This window comes from Cryptomeria japonica, chromosome 8 (genome assembly GCF_030272615.1).
Source record: "Cryptomeria japonica chromosome 8, Sugi_1.0, whole genome shotgun sequence".
NCBI classification, from domain to species: domain Eukaryota; kingdom Viridiplantae; phylum Streptophyta; class Pinopsida; order Cupressales; family Cupressaceae; genus Cryptomeria; species Cryptomeria japonica.
The window spans coordinates 534,269,027-534,294,603 of NC_081412.1; the positions used below are offsets into that span (position 1 = coordinate 534,269,027).

The following is a 25,577-nucleotide window of genomic DNA, read 5'->3' on the forward strand; positions in this document are numbered from 1 at the left end:
GGACTCTTTAGATTTAAGAAAGTAAATCCATGTTTTCCTAGAAAAATCATCTATGAAGATAACATAATAAAGGAAACCCCTAGGAGATGCTACAGACATAGGACCACATAGATTTGAATGGATAAGCTCTAACTTTTCTTTAGCCCTACTATCACTTTTATGAAATGGACTCTTCACATTCTTACCCATTGCACAACCCTTACAAGCATCATCATGAGATAAAATGAGTTTAGGCATACGTTTAACCATTTCACCAAGAGTGGGGAGAGCCTGGAAGTGGAGATGTCCAAGTCTTCTATGCCATAGCTCGCATGATTCAGGAGCCTCATGAATGAGAGCTTGAATTGGGTTAGCTGCAAGCTTATACAAACTATCACATCTATTTCCAATAATACGAGCAGATTTGAAACTAGATTTCTTAGACCAAGCAAGTACTTTACCTTCAAAAAATGCTACTTGCAAACCCTTATCTTCTAAAGCAAAAATGGAAATAAGATTTCTTTTAATTATAGGTACAAAAAGAATATCACTGAGTTGTAAGGAAATACCAGAATCTAGTTTTAAAGTAGTACCAAAACCTTTTACGGAGTATCAAGCATCATCACCAGTTACCACATGGAGATTGGTGTCTTTTTCTATCATATCTGAAAGATGTTCACGGTAAACTGAGATGTGTCTCGAGGCTCCACTGTCAATTATCCAAGTATTATTGTCTGTAGGAACATTGCTTGATAAGACAGAGATAAGAAGATAGTCCTCATTTTGTTCAGAGACTTCGTTTAAATTTGCTTCCCTTTCCTTAGGTTCATTCCGACAGTCTCTAGCATAGTGACCATACTTGTCACATCTGAAACAACGAATATGAGAGGAATCTCTTGACTTCTTTCTTGGATCATAGGAAGGAGGTCTGAAATCTTTGCTTCTCTTATCTCTCTTCCAATTCCCACCTTTCTTGGACTTAGCTGTAAGAACATGATTATCATCTTTGTGAGAGTTCTTGTGTTTTCCCCTCACTTCAATGCGGGATTCCTCTTCAATGCAATCAGCTTGAAGACGCTCATAGTTGGGACGTTCAACTCTCCCGCCAATGCTACGAATGAAGGGATCCCATTCATCAGGTAGACCATTTAATGCAATTAGAACAAGGTCTTTGCCTAGAACTTCACAATCAAGAGTACTTAGTTTATCCTTCAGTTCATTGATCTTCATAAAGTAGGCCATGATTGAGTCCTCTTCTTTCATTCTGATATGAAGTAGCTTTTGCCTTAGAGCAAGGGCTCTGCTAAGATTGTTGACTTCAAACATCCCTTCCAAGTGTTTGATTATTTCCCTGGCTGAAGCAAACTTCGATATGACAGTAACAAGATGATTTCTGACGGATTCAATAACGATCTTCCTAGCTTTGGCTGAATCCTTCTTGAACAATTTTAGTTCCTCTGCATCTTTAGGAGGGGACAACTTTTCTTCTTCAACAAATTTGAGGAGCTCATTCTCCTCAAGTATGAGCTGAATGTGAACTTTCTAGGAAGCAAAATCAAGGGCTCCATCAAGTCTGTTTTCACCCTTCAAACCTGACATTTTAATCTGAAAACAAACAGCAACTAGATGCAACAAAAATGACCTTACTGAAATCTGATGCTAGTATAACCTAGCTCTGATACCATGTAGATTTTGTGTCTCAGATCAGAAATCAGAATTAATAAAATGAATTTAGGATTAAGTAGGCATGAAAACAAAGCAAGTGCACAAGAGACTCAAAACATTTACCCTGGGAAAACCTCTGATGAGGAAAACCCCAACTATAAAGACCCACAGACCTGACTATGTATTCACTTTAATTATAACAATACAATGCATAGATAGGGATTTTGTTAGAGCACCTCAACAGCAGATAAGAGCAACACCTAAGCAACCATCACCTTTGGAAGGAGAGGCTTCAAAACAATTTGCTCCCTTTTGGAGATAATTCGCACCCTTTGAAGAGCAGATCGAACTTAGTTAATTTCATTTGCAACCAAAATGCTCTTTATTTATATGAGTTGTTGGGGATGCAATATGGGGTCGGCCTCATAAACTTTGGCGCCAAAAACCCTTTTATTTTTTCGCCAAAAATCCTTTTTGGGGCCTCCCGTTATGTTTGTTGTTTGATAAGGTGAGGCGTGTTCTCCCTTTAGGGTCGGCCCTAAAGGGACACGCTACCTCATGTAGCATGAGGGCCCAACCCTATTTTCTTACATAGTTACAAAACAACACTTGCAAGTCCCAAGTCTTCACACAATTGCCAATGAGTTTTGGGTTCAAATAAAATCACTCACGAGACTTCTTTGTGCAAAATTCTTAATGATTTCGAGAGTTCTCATTGGAGCAAGAAACTGTGACATGTCTTTAGCACAGTTGGTTTTGTCTTCCAAGTTTCACCAAAATCTCTAAAAGGTGCAAGTCAAAGGTCTAGCAAGAGCTAGAAACCTTGGGAACCTCTAACAGTTCCCATTCTTGCTAAAACATGACCAAGTGCAGATTTGAAATAGGTCCCAACAAAGGCTAAGGAGTCTTTGAGGTAGAAAGTCTAGCAAGTTTCGAGAACCCCCGATGGTTTTGATTCCCCTTCTTACCCCTAATAAAAGGTGACAAAAGAAAAATACATGTAGTTTAGGAATTCCTAATGGGGCAAGCAACCCCTCGACTAGAAGGTTATAAGTATCCATGAGTTCAAGTGGTTCCTATCGAGGAAGTAACCCTTGACACAAGCTAAGTTAAATGTTTTGGAATTCTTGACAATATGGGTCACCTCAAATAAGCTCATGATGTTGGGCTCCCTCGAAGTCAGAAACCCCAATACAGGGTGAGTTCTAAGTTCCCTCGAAACCCCGAAAGACCGAAGCTCCAACAAGCGAAGAGATAAGAGGTGGGTTCTTAGCAAAACCTGTAACCCCAACGATTGAGGAGAAGAGGCAATCAAGTTGCTAAAGAAGCCCAAATCCTTGACAATGAAGTGGAGTTTTTGATGGGCTCAAGACTCCAATAGAATGACAGAGAGGTGACATGTAAACAATTCCTACTGGATATAGACTTTGACCAATGCTAAATATTGCCACGTAGCATTTGGGGCGACAACTCAATTTGCTAATTATTGAAATGTTCAATGACATTTAAGATTTAGTTTTAGAGAGGACAATTGTCGAATCCTTAGCTTTGTCAACTTGTGTATGAAAGGAATCAATCATTTCAAAAGAAGGGGTTTGGAATTTTGGAAGAACCATAGTTCGTTTTGGTTATCCTTGAAACAATGGGGTTTTGTTGTTGAGGGACCTATAATGACCAGGTTAGTGAAGTAGAATTTGGATATAGGATTATGGTCTCACATGGAGACTTAATTGATGGAATTCGTAAACATCGTACTCCTGATGCACATGAATAAAGCGATTTGAAGCTTGTTGTGATCATGGACATGGTTGTAGAAATTATTTGTTTATAGATATGATGTTGTGTTGGTTGAGTGGATGAGCAGTATGATAATACCTCCTATCATGACTGCATCAAAATGAGGAGTCAAGGAGATAAATTGTGTGGCCAATTTTTCTTGCCAAGTGACAAAGAGTTGAGTACAATGTGGGATCAGGTAATTATCAATTTAACACTTCAATAGTTTAACTTAGAAATTTTATTCCTAGCAATTGATAGTTTCTTTTTAAGTTTCTTCTATTGGAAGATTCTTTGGGATCTGATACATTTCCTCTCAAAAGATCGCATTGCATTGGGTGTCTTAGCTTTGACATGTTCCACCTCTAAAATTTTAGTGGTCTTCCTTTCAACCAAGGTTGCGATACTTTGCGAGTATTCGCAGGGGAAAATCCCAAGTGAGTCACTAGCATAGAAACTCATGACTGATTTTTTTTATAAAATTGTGGCAGTTTTTTTTTAAAAAACTTGCAAAATCATGCAAGATATTGGATTTTGACTCACCAGCCAAATCAACAATAATAAAAAGAAAGCACAACGCATTTTAGGTTTTATGATTTATTTGCATCCATTTTCAGAAGCATTTCTCACACAACAGAGGCAGAGGAAAACCACACATGACTATTCTCACACCATTTTCATGCGACTAAACAAAGGAAAACCACACAAGTACGCATGACCAGCCACCAGGTATGCCCTCAAAGACTTTTTCATGCCTATGATTCAAGCCTATTCATGCCTATAATGCTTAGAGCCTTTTCAAAGTCTCTTCAAAAAAGTCTCAATGTGATCCTATTGTTTAGTCCTTAATGTCTTGACTTGCTACTTGTTGCCTTGACTTGCTACTTGTTGCTGACGGAGTTCCCATGCAGTTTCCTACCTTCGGTCTTGAAGTGCAATCAAATTTCTAGCGAGTAACCTTGGAATACTTCCGAGCAAGTCAAAGACGGGAGTGCTGACGGTGAGTTCACCACGTACCGTGTCTTCAGAGACGGCTCTCTCCTGAGCTTCTCGCTGCACATACTGCATGACTGACACGTCCCACAACTCACCAAGTCTGTTGTCAACTGATCCTCTCGTGCCTCTTTCGCGGTACTTTCTTCGTGTGTGTCACTATCCACAACAATTAGTTGTTGGTTGAATGGCCGGCCCATTAATTCCTTTCGCCTGCTGTCATAGTTATCTCTAGGTTTGTTCAAGCAACGGCGCCAAAATGTTTAGTCCTTAATGTGAGGTTGGTAAACTCACAGATAAAACAGAGATATCCCACACGTACCAACAATTCATGTAGTAGAACATTAATGTATATCAAAGCACGAATAACAGTAACAGAACAACTATGACAGAATAATGATATCTTTATTGAATTCTCCAAATATGCCAATACAATGCCATTCCTGCCGAGGTTCCATCTGAACCATATATAGACTCGACGGTTGGCCAAGTTTCCAACCATCACTAACTACCAACTACCCCACTGGAACTTCTCGGCGACTCAAACATAAACATAAATAATCGTCCCAACTACAACTAACATGTGTTATTGACCCCTAACACTTATTCAAGTTGAACAAAAGCAAAACTAGAGCTTCCAAAATTGCTGCATGCAATATTTTAAGAAGATAAATATCCTAGGATTGGAGAATTTTCAAAGAGGCAACTGATCAATATTGTTAGATAACATTATCATAAAATGAATGGAAATACAATAGCTTCCAGATATCCATTTTCTATGAAACTAGCACGATAAGAATTCAATAGTTAATAACTTGATAGTATAGTTTGAAAAGTTTGATAGAACACTCATCTATAAGACTATAACTCTCCAACTAACTTACCATGGCTACTTGAAACCTAAGTTACCGGATTCGGGTCCGGATTCGAGTACGGATTCGCGTTCGAATTCGAGTACGGATTCGCGGATTCGGCAACAAAAAAAAAAAAATCTTGGGTACGGGTACAGGTTCGTCCGTACATATATACATATATTAATTGTAAATTTATATATATATATATATATACACATATATTATATATATATGTTCAATATATACAATCCATACAAAAATAAAATATGCAATGTGACTTTCCATACATAAATCATAAATCATAAATCCATAATTGCCAATGCCAATAGATATTCATATATCGCAAATGTTATCAGTAAACTAATAACTAAAGTCTAATATCATATTCATAATTTGCAAAAAAAGATAATATTCAAGTTTCAAAATGTGAATATATCATGACACAATAAAAATTCAAATTACCATACAACCCAAGCCCAAGGTCATCAAGTGGTTCAAATCCAGCATCAATTGAACCACTATCGAATGGAATGTCACTCCCACTAGCCAAGTCTCTCTCAAGTTCCGTAGCTGCCTCCTCTATAGAGACTTGGGCAAGTTGTCCAACTGTAGCATCTAAATCAGCACACTCAGGGGCTAGATCCCAATTCCTTGTTTCACCCACATTATATTTAGGGTCCTTATGTGACAACAAACGAAGGTAGGATTGTACGTAGAGCAAATCCTCAGCTCTCTTTGCACCCAAACGATTACGTTTGACTGAGTATATGAAGGAGTATGTACTCCAATTCCGCTCAGCTGAAGAAGAACTTGCAACCTGTTAAAAGTTAAAACATAATTAGAAATTTATAAATTATAAAATAAAAATATGATAGCATCAAATGGAATTGGAAAACTATAAAAATAAAAAAGATACATACTTGGGAGAGAAGTTTAATTGCAAGAGGCTAAAGTAAACAGAGCCTTGACCATGTACATACCACCACTCATCAGCATCCATCCCATATCTAGCATTGAGAGCTACAACATCATGATTTTTTGTGGATACAAATTGACCAAACTCCTTCATGACAACATTTCTTGTCTCCTCATCTTGATATATCTTTTTAAAGGCAGCTCTATAGCCAGAAGCAAACTTTGCATCTCCATATGGTGGTACCCTCCTTGGTGTTGCAAGCATCTTTGCACTATAAAATTTTGGTGTCAAAGCAAATGCTAAGAGATGTAAGGGATTGGTCATCTTGTTCCAACGGTCAACAATAATATTCTACACAACTTTGAAAAATGTTTCTGTTGGGTCATTTACTTTTCTTTTTATTACTTCTCTTATTTTCTCCACCATGCAATCCATGCCATCATAAATCTCACCCAAACATGGGCGATCAGTATCAACATACCTAATCATGCTCATGATGGGCTCAGTGAAATTCAAAACATATTCCACATTATCCCACCATTTCTCATCAAGGAACAATGCTCTTACTTTTAGAGCTCTTTCTGTCAGGGCCTGCTTCCATACACTCCACAATCCGTTGATGACCATAGAACTTAAGGCATCTTGCAGCTTCACAAGTCGTCTTAAGACGAGTGTGTGAGATGCAAATCGTGTTTCAGCTACCTAACATGACATAAAAAAATACACAGCATATATCAATTATAAAAATTAAAAACTAAAAAATTAAAAAATTAAATTTAAATTAGTAATTACCTTCAACAACTCCAACTTGGAGAAGGTGATGGAAATATTGTCATTGATGTCAAAGATGCAAGAAGACTATCATCAATGTCAAAGGTGATAGTTAAAGAATTTGTTAATGGAGATTGATGAACATATTATGTGATGAGATTGCTATACTATGGAGATTGATGAACATATTATGCTATGGAGATTGAAGGGAGATTGTTGGAAATGTTGTCATTGATGTCAAAGGAATTTGTTTGTTATCATATTGGAGATTGATACTATTGATGATGCTTATAAATCAATATACTTTACAGTACCATATTGGATGATCCTTTACAGTACATTGCCTCAGTCTGATTATATAGTGATTACAGTCCCAGTCTAATTACAACAAATATTCACAATGCCGATCATGGTGTATGCATGGCAACAGAAAAATGCAGGCAATCCTTTATATATATATATAGGTTTACAGTGACCAAGTGATATAGATGCAGACAGTTCTTTATACATACATAATATGTATGCAGTGTTAAGCATTCTTGATTGACAGAGATCAGCTCTTTGGCAGTAACTTGTGACAGCATCTTCAAGAACAGCGAAGGCATTTGATTAATATGATTGGTCTGGCCAACTAATATAAAGACATACATAATAAGAACAATGACTCGTATGCCAACGGTTGAAGCAATATTAAGAAGACTTTATTATATGTCATGTTGCATCCCAAAGAAAAGCAACGACTTAATGAAAGAGATTGATGGTGCAAAACACGTGGCCTTGACTGTTGACAAAAAGAAAACATTTGGGTCAATAGTATATGGATTATTGCCACCTGAGACATTTATTGCCGACCTCACTAAAACAATTTAAAGCAACGACCAGTATTAAAGAAAGAAACACTTATATCCAGCAACAGGTCAACGGCTTGTTTGTCTTAAAAAACTGGCAAATATGAATATAAAGAGCATGCACTTTGTTTACTAAGAGCTGCGAATATGACTTAGAGTGGAGCGATTCATTGAGAGAAGAAACGTGGCAAATGTGATTATATTGAGGTGGCGGTTTAATTAATAAACAAGTGATTACATTATAAACCATAAAAGGCAGTGAACTTTTACAAAGGAGGAGATGTGGCTTTGTTAAGACTAAGTAGCAATCGTATGTTTTATTTTAATAAACATTAAAGGTGGGGTCTTGATTAATGAGAAGATGCATTTGGGCCTAGTGAGAAGGTGTGATGCTTTGTGAAGGCTATAATCATGAAATGGTGTGATTTCGTTTAAGGCAAGGAATGTGGCGATGCTAATTAATATGTTTGTTAATTGAAGTGGCAGTTCTTATTTATCATGCAAGTTAATCTCTTAAATGAAGCAACAATCAAGGTTAATGTTTGAGAGGTAGCGATTAAAATCGAGGCTAAGGTGTGATTTGATTTGCAAAGAAAGTTATTAGTTTATGTTAATCAAAAGTCAAACTAAAACTAAAGGGTGCGATCCATTATAAAGAGTTGTGCTTGTCTAAAAGATTGTAACTATACGAAGGAACATGTCTTTACGTGAATATAAGTGGTGTACGTGTAGAGTGTATGGAGTGAGTGTGTATAGTGTTGGGTGCTGCGGTTATTATTCTGAAAAGAAAAATACAGGTGTGAATTATATGAATAAGAAGAAAAGTACGTAGAGTTAATAAGTCTGCATTTATTTTCAGACTATGATGTGGATGTAGAAGAAAATAAAAAGACTGCACATACATAAGAAGCAAAAAGAAGATGTGAATTATGAAAATATAATTCTAAAGTCATAATTCTGAAAAAGGGTGTGTTGTAGCGTTGGCAAGGTGTATGATGCTGGAAATATAATAAGTTGCTGACAGAATAGAGTGTGTAATTCTGGAAATATAATCAGACACAAGGGTGTGCTGTGTGTATTATATTGAAGCTGTGAGTGTGTGAAAAATAAAAGAAGATAATCATTTTTGTGTACCCGATTATGGGAAGGTTGTAAATGAAGATGTACCAGTTTTAGAAGAGGATTATAAAATGTTTGAAATATCAATCAGACATACAGATTTGCATATTAAGACAAAAGACATATTGATGATGATAGAAGAGAAGTGTATGCAGATATAGTGGGAGGATTAAGCAGCATTTCCTGCAGAGATAAAGAAGACTTATGAGCAGATTTATATGTGCAGTTTGAGAACATATATACGAGAGAGTTATGAGGAGATTATGATCAGATTTATGTGACTGATTAGTAATATTCATCACAGCATATTTGAGAAGATCAAATTGTCCATCATCCGTTGTTATAGCAACATTTTGAAGGTGGAATTTCAGATTTATGTGAAGTGGGTTGGTGCTCACAAATTCAGAAGTGGGAGTTGGTGCTTCCTGTGGGTTGGTGCTCACAAACAGTGTTAGGGGTTGGTGCCTCTAGTAGGTTGGTGCCTACGAAATATTGTAAAAGAAGAAATAAATATATGCATTGATTTACTGTGGTTTTCTCCCGTAAGGGTTTCCACACATATATCTTGTGTTCTACTTGTGTTCATATTATTTAGATCACATATGAGTATTGGTGTGCAATGAATATGTTTATGAGATAACTTATATACTTGTGAATAAGTTGAAAAAGTTCAAATTGGTAAAATTAGTTGTTATACTGATTCACCCCCCCCCCCCCCCCCCCTCTCAGTACCCTCTCAGTATAACCGTGTGCTCTTCAGAAGGTCCTAAAAATGGCTTGTGACATATGATGATTAGTCACAAACATTTGAATCTCCTCGCCCTCCTCGTACAGTTTTTTCACCCAATCAATTTGTGTGCCAATCTTTTGCATGATTAAATTGAGTGAGTGAATTGCACATGGTGTCCAAAAGATGTGACCGTATGTAGCCTCCACTATAGTCCCTGCTGCCCTACAATTTTTAGCATTGTCCGTTATGACTTGGACAACATTTTGAGGCCCCACCATGTCAATGCATTCTATGAGGATATTGGCAATGAAACTTGCATCTTTCACTTGCCCCTCACAATCCACTGCTTTCAAAAACATTGCCCCTTTAGGGCACACTGCTATAACAATGATCAATGGCCTATTTTTACAATCTTTCCATCCATCAAAAACGATGGTCAAACCTGTTTCCGGGCATGTATCTTTGATGACTTTCAACTGTGACTCTACAGATGCTTTCTCCTTTGCCAATAAGGTGGTTCTCACCTTTTCATACCCTGCACAAACATAATCAGAAGGTGTATTGCAAAGGGTATGTACCATGTCCTGAAAGTAAGGTGATCTAACAAGGTTGAAAGGAAGCCCATTGCCATAAAAGCAACGCCCAATGCTCTAATCTGCAATCTCTCTCATTTCATTTTTGAAGGCAGTATCCAATGGGCCTCTTTTCCGTGAAGCCACAACATTTTGATTCTCTAGTGGAGCAACTGGTGGTTTTGGCATGAAAGGATGCGAACCGGCTGGTCTTGTGGAGCCAATACTACTAGAAGGCCTCGTAGTCTTTGAGCTTGACAGGACAAGAGGATGATCAGTCTTTGCTTTGCCACTTCTCCTATCAGCTTCCTCTTATTCTCTAATATATTCCAAAACTAGAGCTTTTGACAGCCCCTTGCCATCTGATCCCTTACAAAATTTTATTCCACGCCCGGGGATGAAACAAAGGTGGCCTTTCACTCGATAGTATGAGCTGGTATACTCAGTGCCACAATGGTTACACTTCCAAACAAAACCCCCACCACCAGACACTTGCTTGATAATTGTTGTATAATGCCAAAGTGGTGAATCTTGATCAATTTTAAAGGGGTTATTTTCAGTTCGGGTATGGGCAATTGAACTAGAGCTTGCACTTGCACTTCCAATTTCAGCCATTATGTATGATTATATGAATAATGCACCTAAAATAAAAAGAGAAAACACAACATTATTGAAAAAAATTGATAAAATTTCAGCATTATAACCCCATACTATGCATACAAAGTGTAAAAAATTATACAAAACTTATTTTAAAAAATTTAGAAAAACTTTTTTTTTAAAATTAAAAAATTTGAAAAAAACTTAAAAAAATTCTTGGAAACTTGTAAAAAATTCAGATTCACTCACCTTTGATGGCTAAATCTTCCTTCTCCAGTGATTCCTATGCCTTCTATGCATGTCTCACATCTTCATAGTCTCTACCTTCGAAGAAAAATGCAAAAACTAAGAAACCTGGCTTTAGAGAAAAAATCTTCAAAAATGCAAATAGAATTAGTTGAATGAATGTTTTGATGCATGAAATGCATCATAAAGGGGCGAATTAGAGTTTAATTATTAAAAAACTATTTTTTAAAGTCCTTTTTAATTGTTTTTTGACCCGTGGGCCCCGTTTTTGGGAACCCACAGGCCTGGGTTCACTCGGGTCTTCCTGGGTCCGACCCGGGTCCTTCCCAGGTAGTCGAGTTCCCTGTGGGTCCTGCGACGACCCACAAGGAACCCGGCCACCTGGGAAGGACCCGGGTGGAACCCAGGTCGAACCCAGGCCAGAGCAGGACAGAGCACGAACCAAGACCCAAGCCAAAAGGACAAGAACTGGTAACTTAGCTTGAAACCTTAATCAATTTGTGCTCAGCTTTGTATTCATCTATAAGTCTAATATTATAAGAAAATAAAGTCTCAATTGCACCTAAACAAATTTACAACCCTCAATTATTAACAAAAAATCAAAAAAATCAAATTATTCATACACCCACAGCCAATAGCAGTGCTACTAAAGTTGATAGGCAGGTAAGAATATATGGATCTTATATGGATCTCATATGTCATCCAGTCTTGAAAACATTTTGCATACCAGTTCAATTTCTTGTTGTTTGCTTGCCACATTTGGGATTTTGTGGAGTTTGGAACTAGAAACTAGAAACAATTTCCTTAGATAAAGCCTGAAAGAAAAATGCCATTACATATTCAAGCATTCATTTCTTTTTATTTGGGCTAAAAGTAAGAGTAAAATACTAAAAAACAATTTCCTCACGAAGAATGTTTTCTTTCTTTTTTCTTTTTTTTTTCAGAATGATCAAAGTTATTTATTGTGAACGTGTGAAAGAAACTAGTTAGTCATTGTCAAAACTAAATAACCATAATATTATAGTATTACTGAATTTTTTATGTTGTTTCCTTTTGCTAGGTTTCATTCCTATTTTTCTGAAATAAAATGGCTACAACTAGTACCAGTAGAACTAGTTGCAGAAAAGATAATTCCTCTTCATCATTTGTTTCTATTTTAGAAACTTTGTTTTTAATTTCTCTATTTAAGGAGATTGAATCTCCTTTATTAAATATCAAAATATCATTTCACGGATTGCAACAAAATCAATGGCTGCAACTCAAAAATTAGATCCGAAAAATATGTTTGACACGCTTGAATGTGAAGTGAGCCAATTAAATTTCACCACCCTGGGATGCACTTTCCATCTCAGCTCCACCTGTCACAATAGTATGTCAACACAAGCCCAGTTGGGGTCCACACCACCACCTACGCACTCTTGCGCTATGCTTGAGCCTTCACTTACTTGGATGAGGCCCACTTGCTACATGTCATCTCAGCATAGCAACGCAAAGAATATCGGCTAGGATCTCTCTAACACCGAGCTCCTGCACTTCAATCATAAAAGAGCACTTTTGCCTTGTTTGACCGATGACTCAAGTCCCACTAGATGCAGATTGACAGCTAGCGCATTAATGCAGCTCTGACAAATCTAGAGCTTGCAATGCAGTGATGACCACTGATTTGAACTATAGACATTGACATCAAGACTAAGGAAATATTAATGCACAGGACAAACCAGTTACTAGGTTGAAGGGGCCGGTTTCGTATAGAGCAAAAGCCATGAAGTCGTGACTTAAAAGAAGGTGACCACCTAAAACAAGTCAACATAGTAAGCTAAGACAAAGCTAAGGGTTTATGGTTTAAGGCTTATAGTTGTAGACTTAGCTTTTTCGTAGGGTTAAAGGACCACAAGGAAATCAAAATTTAGGGGTGATTCCACCAAATCCATTCTTTACTGACTATTGTTAATTTTAGTGATCAGAATTAGTTAAACTCAGAATTTAACTAAAATGTAAACACACGAGACACAAAACACCCAAATACCCTGGGAAAACCTCCCTCTTGGAGGAACAACCCAGCATCAAAGATCCAGATCAAAATCCTTTAATCATGAGCAAATTACAAGTACAATGAAGATCAGATCACTTATCTGATTAAGTCACCAACCTAGGGCAGAGCTTTTCCCAATCTAAATCAATGATGTGCAGGCCCTAATTCGCTGATCCCACAAGTAGGGTTTCGGCACCACAGAAGAGGATGATCACTGCTCTAAATTAGTGAGTTAGACAACTCAATATCGCCCAGCATAGTCGCCCATAATTTGCACAAGTCTGCTCCACAATGGTGATCAGATTCGGGTCTGGAATGGAGCTCAGAATGATCAATAGTTCACTCAGATATAAGGTAGATTCACAGCTCAGATTCCACACTAATTCGCCCAGCCACAAGAACAGATTCGCATAAATTAGGATGACAAATTCGCTAGTAGAAGACCACGGATAGCAGAGCAAATATTCGTTGATGATGAATTGTATTTGGTTGACAAGATTGAGTCTTGTTATATACAAGACTCAATCAATCCTTTGCTCAAGTCGGCTGGCCTAATTTGGCCGACTCAAATTCATAATTCCTTTTTTCTATATTGGCGCCCAAACTTGGGATAATAAATTGATTACATGTTGCATTGTTTTCCAATTGGGCCCAGCCCAATACTTTACAAGTAATTTGCTCATGATAATATTATGATTATTACAATATATATTTAAATTTTTAATTGCCACTTAGGCAACATTAAAAATTTAATCCACATAATCCGATTCTAGCTATCAAATTTCAACAACTATTACTTAGCTAAGTTAGAGAGGGAGGCAGATGAATAAGATGTGGAAGTCGCAGTACGCAAGGAGGAACGCAAGATTGGTCATCTAGCAGAGACACATTTTGAGGCACCTATCAATATGGATGAGGCACCTGTTAAGGCATCTATTGAGGATGTTGCAGATACTTCAGCATCACCCACCCAACAACAACAATCTTTTTTGAGCTCTAGTCGTAGACGCAATTTATGGTTTTTAATGTTCATTGATACCAAAACTTAAACTTAATATGTATCTAGAGGTTGTAATTGTTTTGTGGTCTACGATATGTATTGACTCAATTTTATTCAAATCTTACGCTTGCTTTTTTGGTCTATATAATGTATTTAACTAACTTTGATTTATATATGATGGAAATTAGTATATGTTCTACAAATTCGGTGTATATGCGTATATTTTTAGGAAAATTTTAAAAAATTATATGTTTTCAAGTGTTTGATAAATTTGTCGATTTATTGCCGAGTTTTTTGGCAAGTCCCGAGTTTTTATTTGGCCCAACTGAGTCATTGCCGAGTCCGGGTTTTTCAACTATGCTTTCAACCACTAGAGTTAACATGAGATTGAACTACATGCTTGCCATTTCATTTCTGCCACCATGGGAAACCCATGGTTGCCTATTTATTTTCTCCTTCAAATCTGCTGACAATGTGTAAAGATATAACATGACGATGGAAGAGATTAATTTCATTCATACTGGCTTGAAAACAACAAACTCAATTAAGCTAATTAAAAGCTATTTTAAAGTCATTTAAAAATGTGGGTAGAAGAGAATCTCTACTGACGATTCCATTTTCAGCCTTTAATCATCGCTATACATATGAGGAGAGTGTTAATGTTCATGTTGTATGCTTGTGGAGAGGGTGATTTTGTTATCATTTTCTTCCCTTATTTTCTGCAGTAGGTTTATAAACTGTGAGTTTCAATGTCTTTACTACATGACTGAAGAGTGAATGATACAATTACATGAGGATTCGTTTTCTATATTTCTCGTTTTTATGGGAAGGTGAGTGGAAACTTTCCAATTGCTCCTTGCAATAGTGTAAAAATTGACTGTGTTAACCACATCATTAAGTCTCCAACCCTGTGTTTTTTGTTCTAAGAGTATTTGATTTTGTAAGGGCAAAGGAATTAATTTCCACATTTTGTTAAACAAATGTTACATTTTTGTTCATTATTTGGCTGATCACCTATCTTCCCAGCCTCAAGAAAGCTATGATTAAAATGATTTAGATGATTCAAATTTCAGAGTCCTCTGATGCAAATATGGTGAACATGGAAAGTGCTACTTGCCCTCTAGAGAATAAGTTGTTGCTAATTCAACGAAGACGGATAAAAAGAATATGGTGAACGACCATGAGCAAGAGCAGAATGACGACCAAGTGATGGCTTATCTCTTGAAGAACAAAGGAGGAGTTTGCACCTGCATTAGGCACTTTAGAAGAAGCAAACACAATGTGGCATTCCCTCTATTCTCTAGAATTGATGCAAGAGCATTCGGGTCCACATGCAATCCTGCATCATCCAAAAATATTTTCAGTTTGGCTTGCTTTGGTTGTTCTAGACATCTGTCTACATCAGGAAACTTCAAAGCATGCAGTTTTAAAGCTTCGTAGGCAATTTTACAAAAACAATTAATTTTAAAGATCCATAAGAGCTGGTGCGAAATCCTTCTACAAGGATGTTCATAGATATAATTCACCTAATGTGACAAATTTTCATGGCCAAATTCTTCACCAATTGAGAGAAATTAATTTTCTCTACTTTCACCAATAGTTTACAAAAAAATAATTATTTTGAAAATTAATGAAAACTGCAATAAAATGGTTTTGCAGGATTCTTTGGTAGGTCATTGCACACATCCTGGTCCGTTTTCAGCTGAATTTGAGCTTCCAGTAAAAAGTTTGTAAAAATCTGCTTTCTAGGTAACCAACGCAATTTAAAGCTCTAAAAACATGATTTTCTCTCACAAAAAGAAAATTTATGAAAATAAAATGAGAAGCAGTTGTTGGTGGCAATAAATTCCTCAATAAGATGAAAATAAAATGATGAGCAGTTGTTGGAGGTAATAAATTCCTCAATAAGATGAAAATACTTATGAAAACAAAATAACAAATGCATCAATATCGTGGCGGTTTCAAAGTGGCAATCATGTTGCCTATTTTTTATCGGGAAGCATCTTGCATGTTTAATACATAACAGCCATTAAGATGTTGAATAAAAGAGGTGGCACAAATCCTTTAATATAATGATGAAGTGAGTGGTACTTTCTTTTACAAAGGGCTTTCATAATCTTTAAAATAAAATAAAAGGACGATGGAAGGTAGTGCCTCTCTTTCAAAAGGCATTCATATTTTTAAATATGGATAAGTGGTTTAAAAAGCAATTAAATTTTAGCAAGTGCTACTTTTAGCCACAGCTACTTTTAGCCACAGCTATTTTTAGCTGTCTATTATTGGAGAGTGACTATTCTAAGATAGCCTTCTAGAAGATTTATCTTAAGGACATGATATGTTTAGTCAAGGTCTATTTAAGATTTTTCTGATCTTAGACAAACCATATCAAACATATTGGTATTTTGGGCTTCCTTTGGTTGCAAGCAAACTATTAATTTCAAGGGAGCTACAGATTTTTTTCATGTTTTACTTTTCATGCAAAACCTAGTAAATACTATGAATTTAGATTTCAAAAATATTTTTTAAACCCTCTTTTGCTCCTGACATTATTGTTCAAGCTGTCTTGTGTAAACTTATGTTTGTTGATTTGTCGAAACGAATAGCTTTCCTTGAAAAATGCAGGTTGTCTATTCCAAGTTTCATTGAATAAATTAGTGTGGCTTTGTATATGACAGCATCTAATCATTTTTCTTTTTGTGATGTACTCATTCTTTTTAGTCTCTTCTTTTTGTGTTGTACTCGTTCTTTTGGGTCTCTGCTTTTAGCCAAAACGAGTGTGTGTGTTTAGATGTCATAAATTTAAGTCAATAGTGTTGGTCATAAAGATACAAGATCTCTTGTCCATGTGTAGAAGTGCTGATAAGCATAAGCCTTTGTCCAAGAACAGAAAAAACCAATAGATTGTTTTAAGTTTGTTTGTCTTGTATAATAAAATCAATAGATTAGAATTCTAGGGTTTAGTTTTGTTACAAGGGAGCTACCCCTTCTGACTTGAAGAAAAGTTTTACTTTGCATGCTGTTCTGTTCTGTGTTGTCCTCAAAGGGGTAAATTAAAATGCTAACAGACAATATTCTGCTCATTCATGGAATGGTCTTCTCATAACGTACTGATTTCTCAATTTGCTTGTGGATTGGCAAAGCTTTTGGTGCACACAATGTTTTATAATCAGAGCTGACAACATTTTTATTTTCTTATTTCTATGGCATTGCATGTCTGTATGTAGATGAATGTACATATGTATGTACACACATGTGTATGACCATTTTGTATGTGTACACGTGTGTGGACCTTGTTTGAACCTACTTAGACTCAGAATCAGACTCAGAGAATTCAATGAGTCCTATAAGGTACATTGTAGATAGGGGATCCTACCTGTTGTGACATTTTCACCCATTGCAAATGGGGACCCCCACTTTTTGCTTGATAGAGGAGTTGTTTTAGCTTAGTCATCTAGTTTGGCAATAATTTTGGTGTCTTTAACCTTTTGCTTATGAGAAGATGTAGTGCCTTCATTGTCAAAAGGTGGTCAAGTCAGGTTGTCGTGTTTCATGTCTGAAGTCCATGGTGGAGCGATAGGACTGAGTTTTAGAGTCAAGAATCGAGATAGTAAAAAGTGTAAAATGTTGTGGTCAAGTTAGGAAAGTTGTCAACAATATCAATGTTGCAAGGTTGTCAAGGAATGAACTCAATGAAGTCATGATCATATAGATCTTGAGTAGAGTAATCACTCAAGGAATGTGAAGTATTCCTAAAGGTGGATTTCAAGAAAAAGACAAGTGAGGATGAAAGATGAACGAAGGACATAAGTGAAGTATGGGTTAGTTTTCCTTGGATTTCCTGAAGGAAATTCAAAGGTAAAATCCTCACCAAAGATAAGAATCGACATCAGAATGAAACAAAGTGTGGATGCAATTGAAAATTCCATGTGGAGAAATCCACAACTAGCCAAAATACAAGACCTCATGAAATCTACGATTTTGAGGTGAGGTGAAAAAAATTGTCCACAACTTGCTCAAATCAACAACTTGAAAGGCTCAATGCTCAAGACAGGTAAGAAGTGGGATGATCAATCTATCCCTGACCTTCACAAATCCACAAATTCAATGACTTAATGCCTAAGAGGTGGGATGATCAATCTACCCATGACCTTCACAAATCCACAAATTCAGTAACTTGATGCCTAGGAGGAGGTGATCAATCTTTCAAGGACTAAGTGAAATGCATGATTTCGATGACTTAGTGTTTAGAATGGCTTTGACAAGGAGAGTTCGCCTCAAATCAAGATACAACAACTTATCCTTAACTTGGAGAAATGTATGATTTCGAAGCCAGAGGCAACGATTTTATCCTTCACTTGATGAAATCCACGCCTTGATGGAATCCATGCCCAGAGGAAATCCACGGCTTAGAGGTCATGAGGGCTATGTTGAATGAGAATTGCATTAACTAAAATTCGTCCTTTAAGACTTCAAAATTTGCAAATAAAGTGCTTTTAATGGTAAAGATAAGAAGGGGCTAGTGTGATCAACTAAATCCAAAAAATTTGAGGGGAAGAGATTGAATTTGTCCATGAGTTCAAGAAATCCACAACCTCCTATTATCCACGCCCAAGTGAAATCCACGACCTTGGCAAATCCAAAAATTTTGGGTGACAATGCATTCAATTTGTCCTTCACCTCCCAAAATTCATGAAATATTGGTGATCCTTGCAATTTTTCCATGACATGACAAAATCCACGATTTTTCAATAATGTTCCAAATTTGTCCTTCACTGGGTGAAATACGGGACTTTTGGTGATAAGGCAAGGTTTATCCATGAATTGCTCAAATCCACGACCTTGTGGAGATGAGTGAAATATCCCATGTTTGAGCAAATGAATGCCTAAGTGAAGCAAGTTCATGGAAGAAGGGTGAGAGGTGATTAAGGAATGAAGATGAGAAATGATTGAGGAATGAAAGGAAAATGAGAGAAGTATGATGCAATTAATGATTTTATCCTTGGACTCTGAAATCCGCAGCCTTAAAGGAGGTGTCACAATTTATCCATGACAAGGAGGAATCCATGACTTTGAAAGAGGTGTCACAATTTATCCATAACATGGAGAAATCCATGACTTTCTCATGAGCAACCCAAATTATCCACAAGGTAGAGAAATCTACAACTCTCTCGCAAAGTGTGAAGTTTGTCCACAACCAGCCCAAATCCATGACTTTTTGTAGTTGAAGGGAGTGCGCACTTCCAAGACAATTTGGCCCCAAAGAAAATAAAACATTTAATTTTAAAAATGAAAGACAAATCTGCCTCCTTGGGAGATGAAAAGGTGTGACCCAAAAGTTGAGAAGCATATATAAGTGATGAAAACAATTCATTTTTCTCATCAATTAAATATGAATTTAAGACCAAGAAGAGAAGCAGATCGCGGTAAGCAGACATTTAAGTGTTTTTCATCATTGATTGGAAGGCACATTTCATCTTTCAAGAGGCTGATTTAAGATCAAACTGAGTGTGAATTTGAAGGAGACATCATTATCCACAATTTTGGAGTTGTTTTCCATTTTTTCCAAGCCTGTTGGTACAAATTGTTCCAGATTTTGTAATACCAGACCTGATTGAATTTGATTTCCAGTTTCATCACCCTACTTAGCATGTTTCAAGACCAGACCTGATTGAAAGCAAATTTATAGCAAGTTTTATCTAAACCAAAATCCAAGACAGTACATCAGGGAGCATTTCCAGACTTGCATTTTCTGATTTTTTTTTGATGAAATTCCAGATTGAAAACGTTTTAAATGTTGTTTTTAATGTGTCAATCCATGATGTATGATGCACAGTCCTTGTTTTCAGGTCTGATGCAGGGAGTAAGCATGTGGAATGATGAAGAGAAGACGTTACAAAATGAAAGAACCCCCCATCAGATCAAGCATTCACAAGGGAAAGAAGACATTGAGGAGGCGAATCAAAGATGAAGGACTTCAAACCCAACAAAGCAAGGTCAAGGTTCAAGTCATGCTAGGAAGTACAAACACTCTAAGTAACAAAAGGATCAAATATTCAACAAGGATTACAATCCAAGCCATGCACAAGACAAATATGTCAATGATAAGATCGAGAATCAGCATCATCATGACCTCAAGAGATGCAGCTAGAAGAGAGAACTTCAGAAGAAGCAAAGGAGAGGACAACATCATGTCAAGAAAATCAACCCTCAATGATAGCATGGAGAGGATTTCACAATGATGCAATGGAGGACTCACAACATCAAGATAGAGCAATGAAGAGGAAATATTGCAATTATCTTGAATTTCCTCCGGAAATCCCAAGTATGAAGAAGGATAGGTGAAAGTGATCAAATCAGATAAGATGATGCAATTCATAAGGTGAATTCCCAAGTATGAAAAAGGATGGGTGAAAGTGATCAAATCAGATAAGATGATGCAATTCGGGAATATCTCCCACTATCATCACATCCATCATGAAGCAATTGGAAATGTTGAGTATCAAGAGATATTGCTTAACCACAAACACTTGTGATGACAGCTGAGGTGGTGATAACTCACCTTCATTCATCAATTAAGTTCAACATGTTCAAGTTCAATGAACCTGATTCATTCAAAGATGGAGCAAGTGACACATGTCACATCATCAAATATTGTTATAACTAACCTCAATTCCTATTGGTTAGAATTCAATGTTGGACATGTGTCCATTATAATGTAATTTTCTCATTGGCCGAGAAGAAGTTAGTTGTAACTAGCCCTAATTAGGGTTTTATCTTGTAATCTTGGCCATTGATTTGGATTTGATCCTAGCCATTCATTTGTAAAGAGAAGTCTATAAAAGAGCTTGCTCTCCTTGTTTGTAAAGGTTAAGAGTTCAGCAATAGCTGATAGTCAATAGTTAGAAGTAGATTAGAGTAGGAGAAAAGGAGATTGTTGCCAAATCTTGTTGCAAGAAAAACATTACTTTCATTAAAGTTATGGTGGATTTCATGTGTTGATTCAACATGTTGTATGGTCTCTTCTTCTCAAGTTAGATTTCTTAATTAGATGGATGGAAGATCTTATTGTCGATGAATGGTGAAACCTAATGTCCATACCACTTGGAGTTTGTTGATTGCAAATTGCAGTTTTTGGTTAAATTGAACTTGTGTAAAAGCTTAACTTCTACTACTTCATGCTCATTGTTCATGATGTTGGTGAGCATTGGTGATATGAAAATTTTCCGCTTATCCTTGGGAGATTGCAACATCTTTGTTTAGTTGTTCCTTGATGGCAAAGCAAAGTGTGGTTTGGTTGCACTTATTCAACAATCATTCCCTACATTCTTAGGATTAGATTAGGTTTCCTAACCATTAAACTCTTTTGCCATTTGTTTTCCAAAGATGAGTCAATTTCCTTTGTTCCAGCGAGCATTCATATACAACGTAAGTCCCCTTGTGATTCCAGCAAATCACATCACACACTGAGTCTCTCCACGTATAAAGTCAAGACCTGACTATTGGAACCTTGAAATCGCCTCATTTGATCACATAGTTTAGCATCTGAAAGGTCTTTGTTCAAGAGAGGATAGAATACTTAGTATTTTATTCTCTGTTGCATGGTGTCATAAAAAATACATCAACACTACCTAGGGGTCTAGAAAAAAAACTTCCTACTATTACCAAATGGAGGATTTACTAATAAAAACTGACATGATGATGTAATATTTACTGCGGTAGAGTATGCAGGAATACCAAGAGCTAAAACACTTACTTAAGCATCTGCCCTATCTAGCAAGCTGATTAATGAATGCATTAATGAACTGATTAATAAAGGTGTATGAATGAACTGATTAATGAACTGATTAATCAAGAGGTAGATGCTTATTCGCAAACTACCTTCCTCCCATCCACCCCAATCGGCTAGCCTTCCTTTTTCCATAGGTACAATATCATGATTATTTTAAATTTGAGGCCTAAGGATGCAAATATTACAGAAAATGGGTTAACGTAAATGCCTTCTCAGGAAACTTATAGATATTGACAACAGTGATAGTTATGTTGTCTTTAAAAACCAGAAACCAACAGAAACAAAAAGATTGAAAACTCTTGTAGCACATTTTCAGATGTTGGCTTTTATAGGGCAAGCCTTCATTGTAGTTCTGTTGTTTGGCTGATAAAATCAGCATGTCTCTTATATTAGATGCATTTCCCCCCAAAAAAAATCAAAATACTATACTTTAATATGAGTACTCAGACCTTTTTCATATGAAGCCATAGACTAAGAACAGAAGTCAAACAATTAAAAACAGCTTTCAAAAGATGGGGGTTAATAATAGTGCAGTTGCCTTTTAACAAGTATTAAGTTTTTATATCCAATCATTTCATTTCCATTTTTGTGTTAATACAGAATCGCCTATACTTCTTGCAACTATCTGGTAGGAGTTGTTCTGTATCTTAACACATATGGCAATCTTCGGGCTTTATAGAGAAAGCCTATAAACATATGCTGCCGTGGCTACTGCCCCCATGGTCTTCAGTTCATGAAATGCAGTTCATAGAGAATCTTCTCAAACATGAATTGTATGTCTCCATAGTCTGTTGTAAATTTGTAATATAACTCTAATAAGGAAATCAATATCTGATCCTGTTGAGCCTCATGTCCATCTGATCTTTAAATTCCAGAAACTGCTCTAGAGTCTAGATAATGGAATATCAAGTCAGGGAGCTCTCCAGGATTTTGAAACTACTTCACAAGAGCTAAGATAAACATCAATAGTTATTATGCAGACACTCACACAGGAACTCATGAAATTAGAATCCTCTGAAAGAAGGGAACAGTGGAAGCATAAGGATATACCTACAACAAATGCTTAGGTGTTAGAGATGTATATTTCTCTGTGGCAGGACATCTAATCTGAATCAGATACGGTAAGCTAGCAGATTTAACTTACTAAGCAACCATGTTCAATCACTATTCATAATGACTGAATATGTAAAATTGAAACACTCATAATTCATTGATTCTCAAGAGGGTCGCAATATGCAAGTTTGTTCAATAACTTTTGGTGGCTATGAGATCTGGGCACATTGGAGTCAAACACAGGTGAAGCATGATTTAGAAAAATAGAGCTCAAACACACCACAGTTTTGTCAGAAATAATACCACCAGAAATGGCATAGTTGCAGTTTCATTTGTGTCATGGCAGTTTCAGAAGTGTCTTGGCTATTGCAAAAGCGTCATGGAGTTTGTAAAAGTGTCCTAGTAGTTCTGTCCTGAAGTATACAGTGGTCTTTTCGGAATCACTCAAGAGAGAAAAAGAATGGTTGAAAAGGTGTCTCTTCTACATTTGAGTCTTTAGAGATCTTGTTAAAACCTATTCACATCCAAAATTGTATAGATAGACCCTAAAGGGGTCATTCTAAGACATTATTGAGCGGTTTCATCACTCCTTTCTTTTGGACAGAGTTAGAGGTTGTTGGTGGCTAAGAGTGTGTTAGGGAGTTCTGTGCATTTGCAGCAAATTACAGAACAAGAGCAAGTGTAGGATACCATAAAAGTGTTAGCTAAGGCAATTTATTGTGTTATGCTTTGTTCATATATGTTTCAACTTTTTGTTTGTTGCCATACATGCATACAATAAGGTCATTCCTTTACAACACTTAAACAACTTATTTCTAGGCACAAAAAGCATTGTTTTCTTAAGCAAATGTGTACAATGGCGGTCACTAAATCAACTAAGGCAAACAGCCTTACTCTTCTGGAGTTTCTTCTCATATTGGGTTCTCCAAGGCAACTTCTTGTGCTATGCTTTGCTCTTGTGATGTTTCAACTTTTTGTCTATTGCCATGCATGCATACAGTAAACTATTTCCTTTACAACAATTAAATAACTCATTCTAACCACAAAAGCATTTCTTTCTTGAACAAATATGTGAGAGGACAGTCATAATAAAGTCAGCTAAGTGCTCATAAAAAATTGATGGGATTCATTTTGGTGAAACAATTATGGAATTTTATATTAATTACAAAACAAAATTAGAGTGTCCATAAGATGTAAACCATCCCGAATTCACTTATGTAGGCAGCACGTGACCTATTGACTTAATTTAGTAGCTGAAAAACGTTGACAATTAGAGGTATTAGTTTAATCATGATGTAAACATAGATTAATAGAATTGTTACAAATGTAGAACTTTTTAAATAGATTCACAAACTATGCCAATTAAATGAAGACATTTTTGAGCTGTTGATACCTCAGAATTATTTGTTGCTTTTACTCAGAATTATTTATTGAGGCAAAGCATAATCAAAACTATTTTTCTTCCATGGGTAAACGTGGAACCATCTTATGTAACATGATACTATTTTTTCATATTTCTAGGTCATTGCCCAAATCTACAACACTCCACTTCCCAAGACCAAGGCTGATACAAGATACAAGCTGAGAAATGGAGATCCATGCATCAAGCCCAGCATGCTGGCTAGGTGAAGACAACCTATCTAGTGTGCAAATTAAGAAAACAAGAACTCATAACAAGCAATGGAAAATGGATAAAAGTTGGGTAGTGAAAGGAAAGAAGAGGTTAGACCTACAAATGAGAATGGCATTGAAATGAAAAAAGAGGTGATATTCTGTAGCATGTATGCCACTTGCATTTTCTGGAGCGAAAACTCAGACATGACTGTCATGCTTGGAGATAAAAAGAAAGAAGAGATGCATGTCAAACAATATTCTTGACACTGTTGGTATAGAACACTTGTATAAAACCAGTGCTATACAATATAAATATGTGAAAATTGATGACAGATATTTGATTTCATATATTTTAAATATTTTCATGTCAGTCATTAAGCTAGCAAAAATTTTGCTTTCCGAATTTGAACTAAAATACAAAAAGATGGCTGAGGTATTTCTCTAAGGGAGGTCTATCTCACCATGAGACTCCAAGCCTGGACTCAATCCAAATCCACCATCATATGACTGAAAGAATACATAAAGGAAAGATTCATTTGTTCAGAACCAAATGCGGCTACTTCTCAAAATACTTTAAAATATTAATTGCCTTTTGAAGAACTTCAAGGGAAAAAAATTATTGATGCAAATGACAAAATAGAATCATTCCGTATAGGTACCTGACAACTAAGAATATAGCCCAATGCTTTGTGCATGTCCATCCCACTCCAGTCATTGAGCATGAAACAGATTGCCGCTGTATGGAGAAAAAGTCAGAAATTAAGTTTCATAGCCCAAAAGTTAAGCACTTACCAAGAAAAGAATATATTAAATGATTTTCAATTTTACAATTTTAAAAAGTTTTTAAGAAGTGGCCCGGAATTACCTGCACAAAAAACAAATCGTAGATCTGTCTCAGCACCGGTATGGAGAGGAGTAAAGCTACAAAATTGGTCTCCCTGTTAGACATCATAAAATAACCAGCCACTACCAACACAGTAGATCAATATAGCACCAAGTAACCAACTAATAAAAATCTTTAGA

General features: G+C 36.4%; 1 protein-coding gene across 3 annotated transcripts in view; it reads right to left on the reverse strand.

The window, feature by feature from the left end:
- The window catches only part of LOC131027676 (geranylgeranyl transferase type-1 subunit beta), a 185,226-nt gene that overhangs the window by 64,681 nt on the left and 94,968 nt on the right, over positions 1-25,577 (reverse strand). For all 3 annotated transcript variants that reach the window (XR_009102524.2, XR_009102523.2, XM_057957757.2), the window contains exons 5-9: positions 25,420-25,475; positions 25,214-25,290; positions 25,016-25,061; positions 15,346-15,437; positions 5,730-6,084 (exon numbers count right to left, since the gene is read on the reverse strand). Coding sequence is in view for 1 of the 3 variants with exons in the window: in XM_057957757.2 (XP_057813740.2) it covers positions 5,730-6,084; positions 15,346-15,437; positions 25,016-25,061; positions 25,214-25,290; positions 25,420-25,475 (626 nt within the window). In the remaining 2 variants the exon portion in view is untranslated. The remainder of the gene's footprint in view (positions 1-5,729; positions 6,085-15,345; positions 15,438-25,015; positions 25,062-25,213; positions 25,291-25,419; positions 25,476-25,577) is intronic.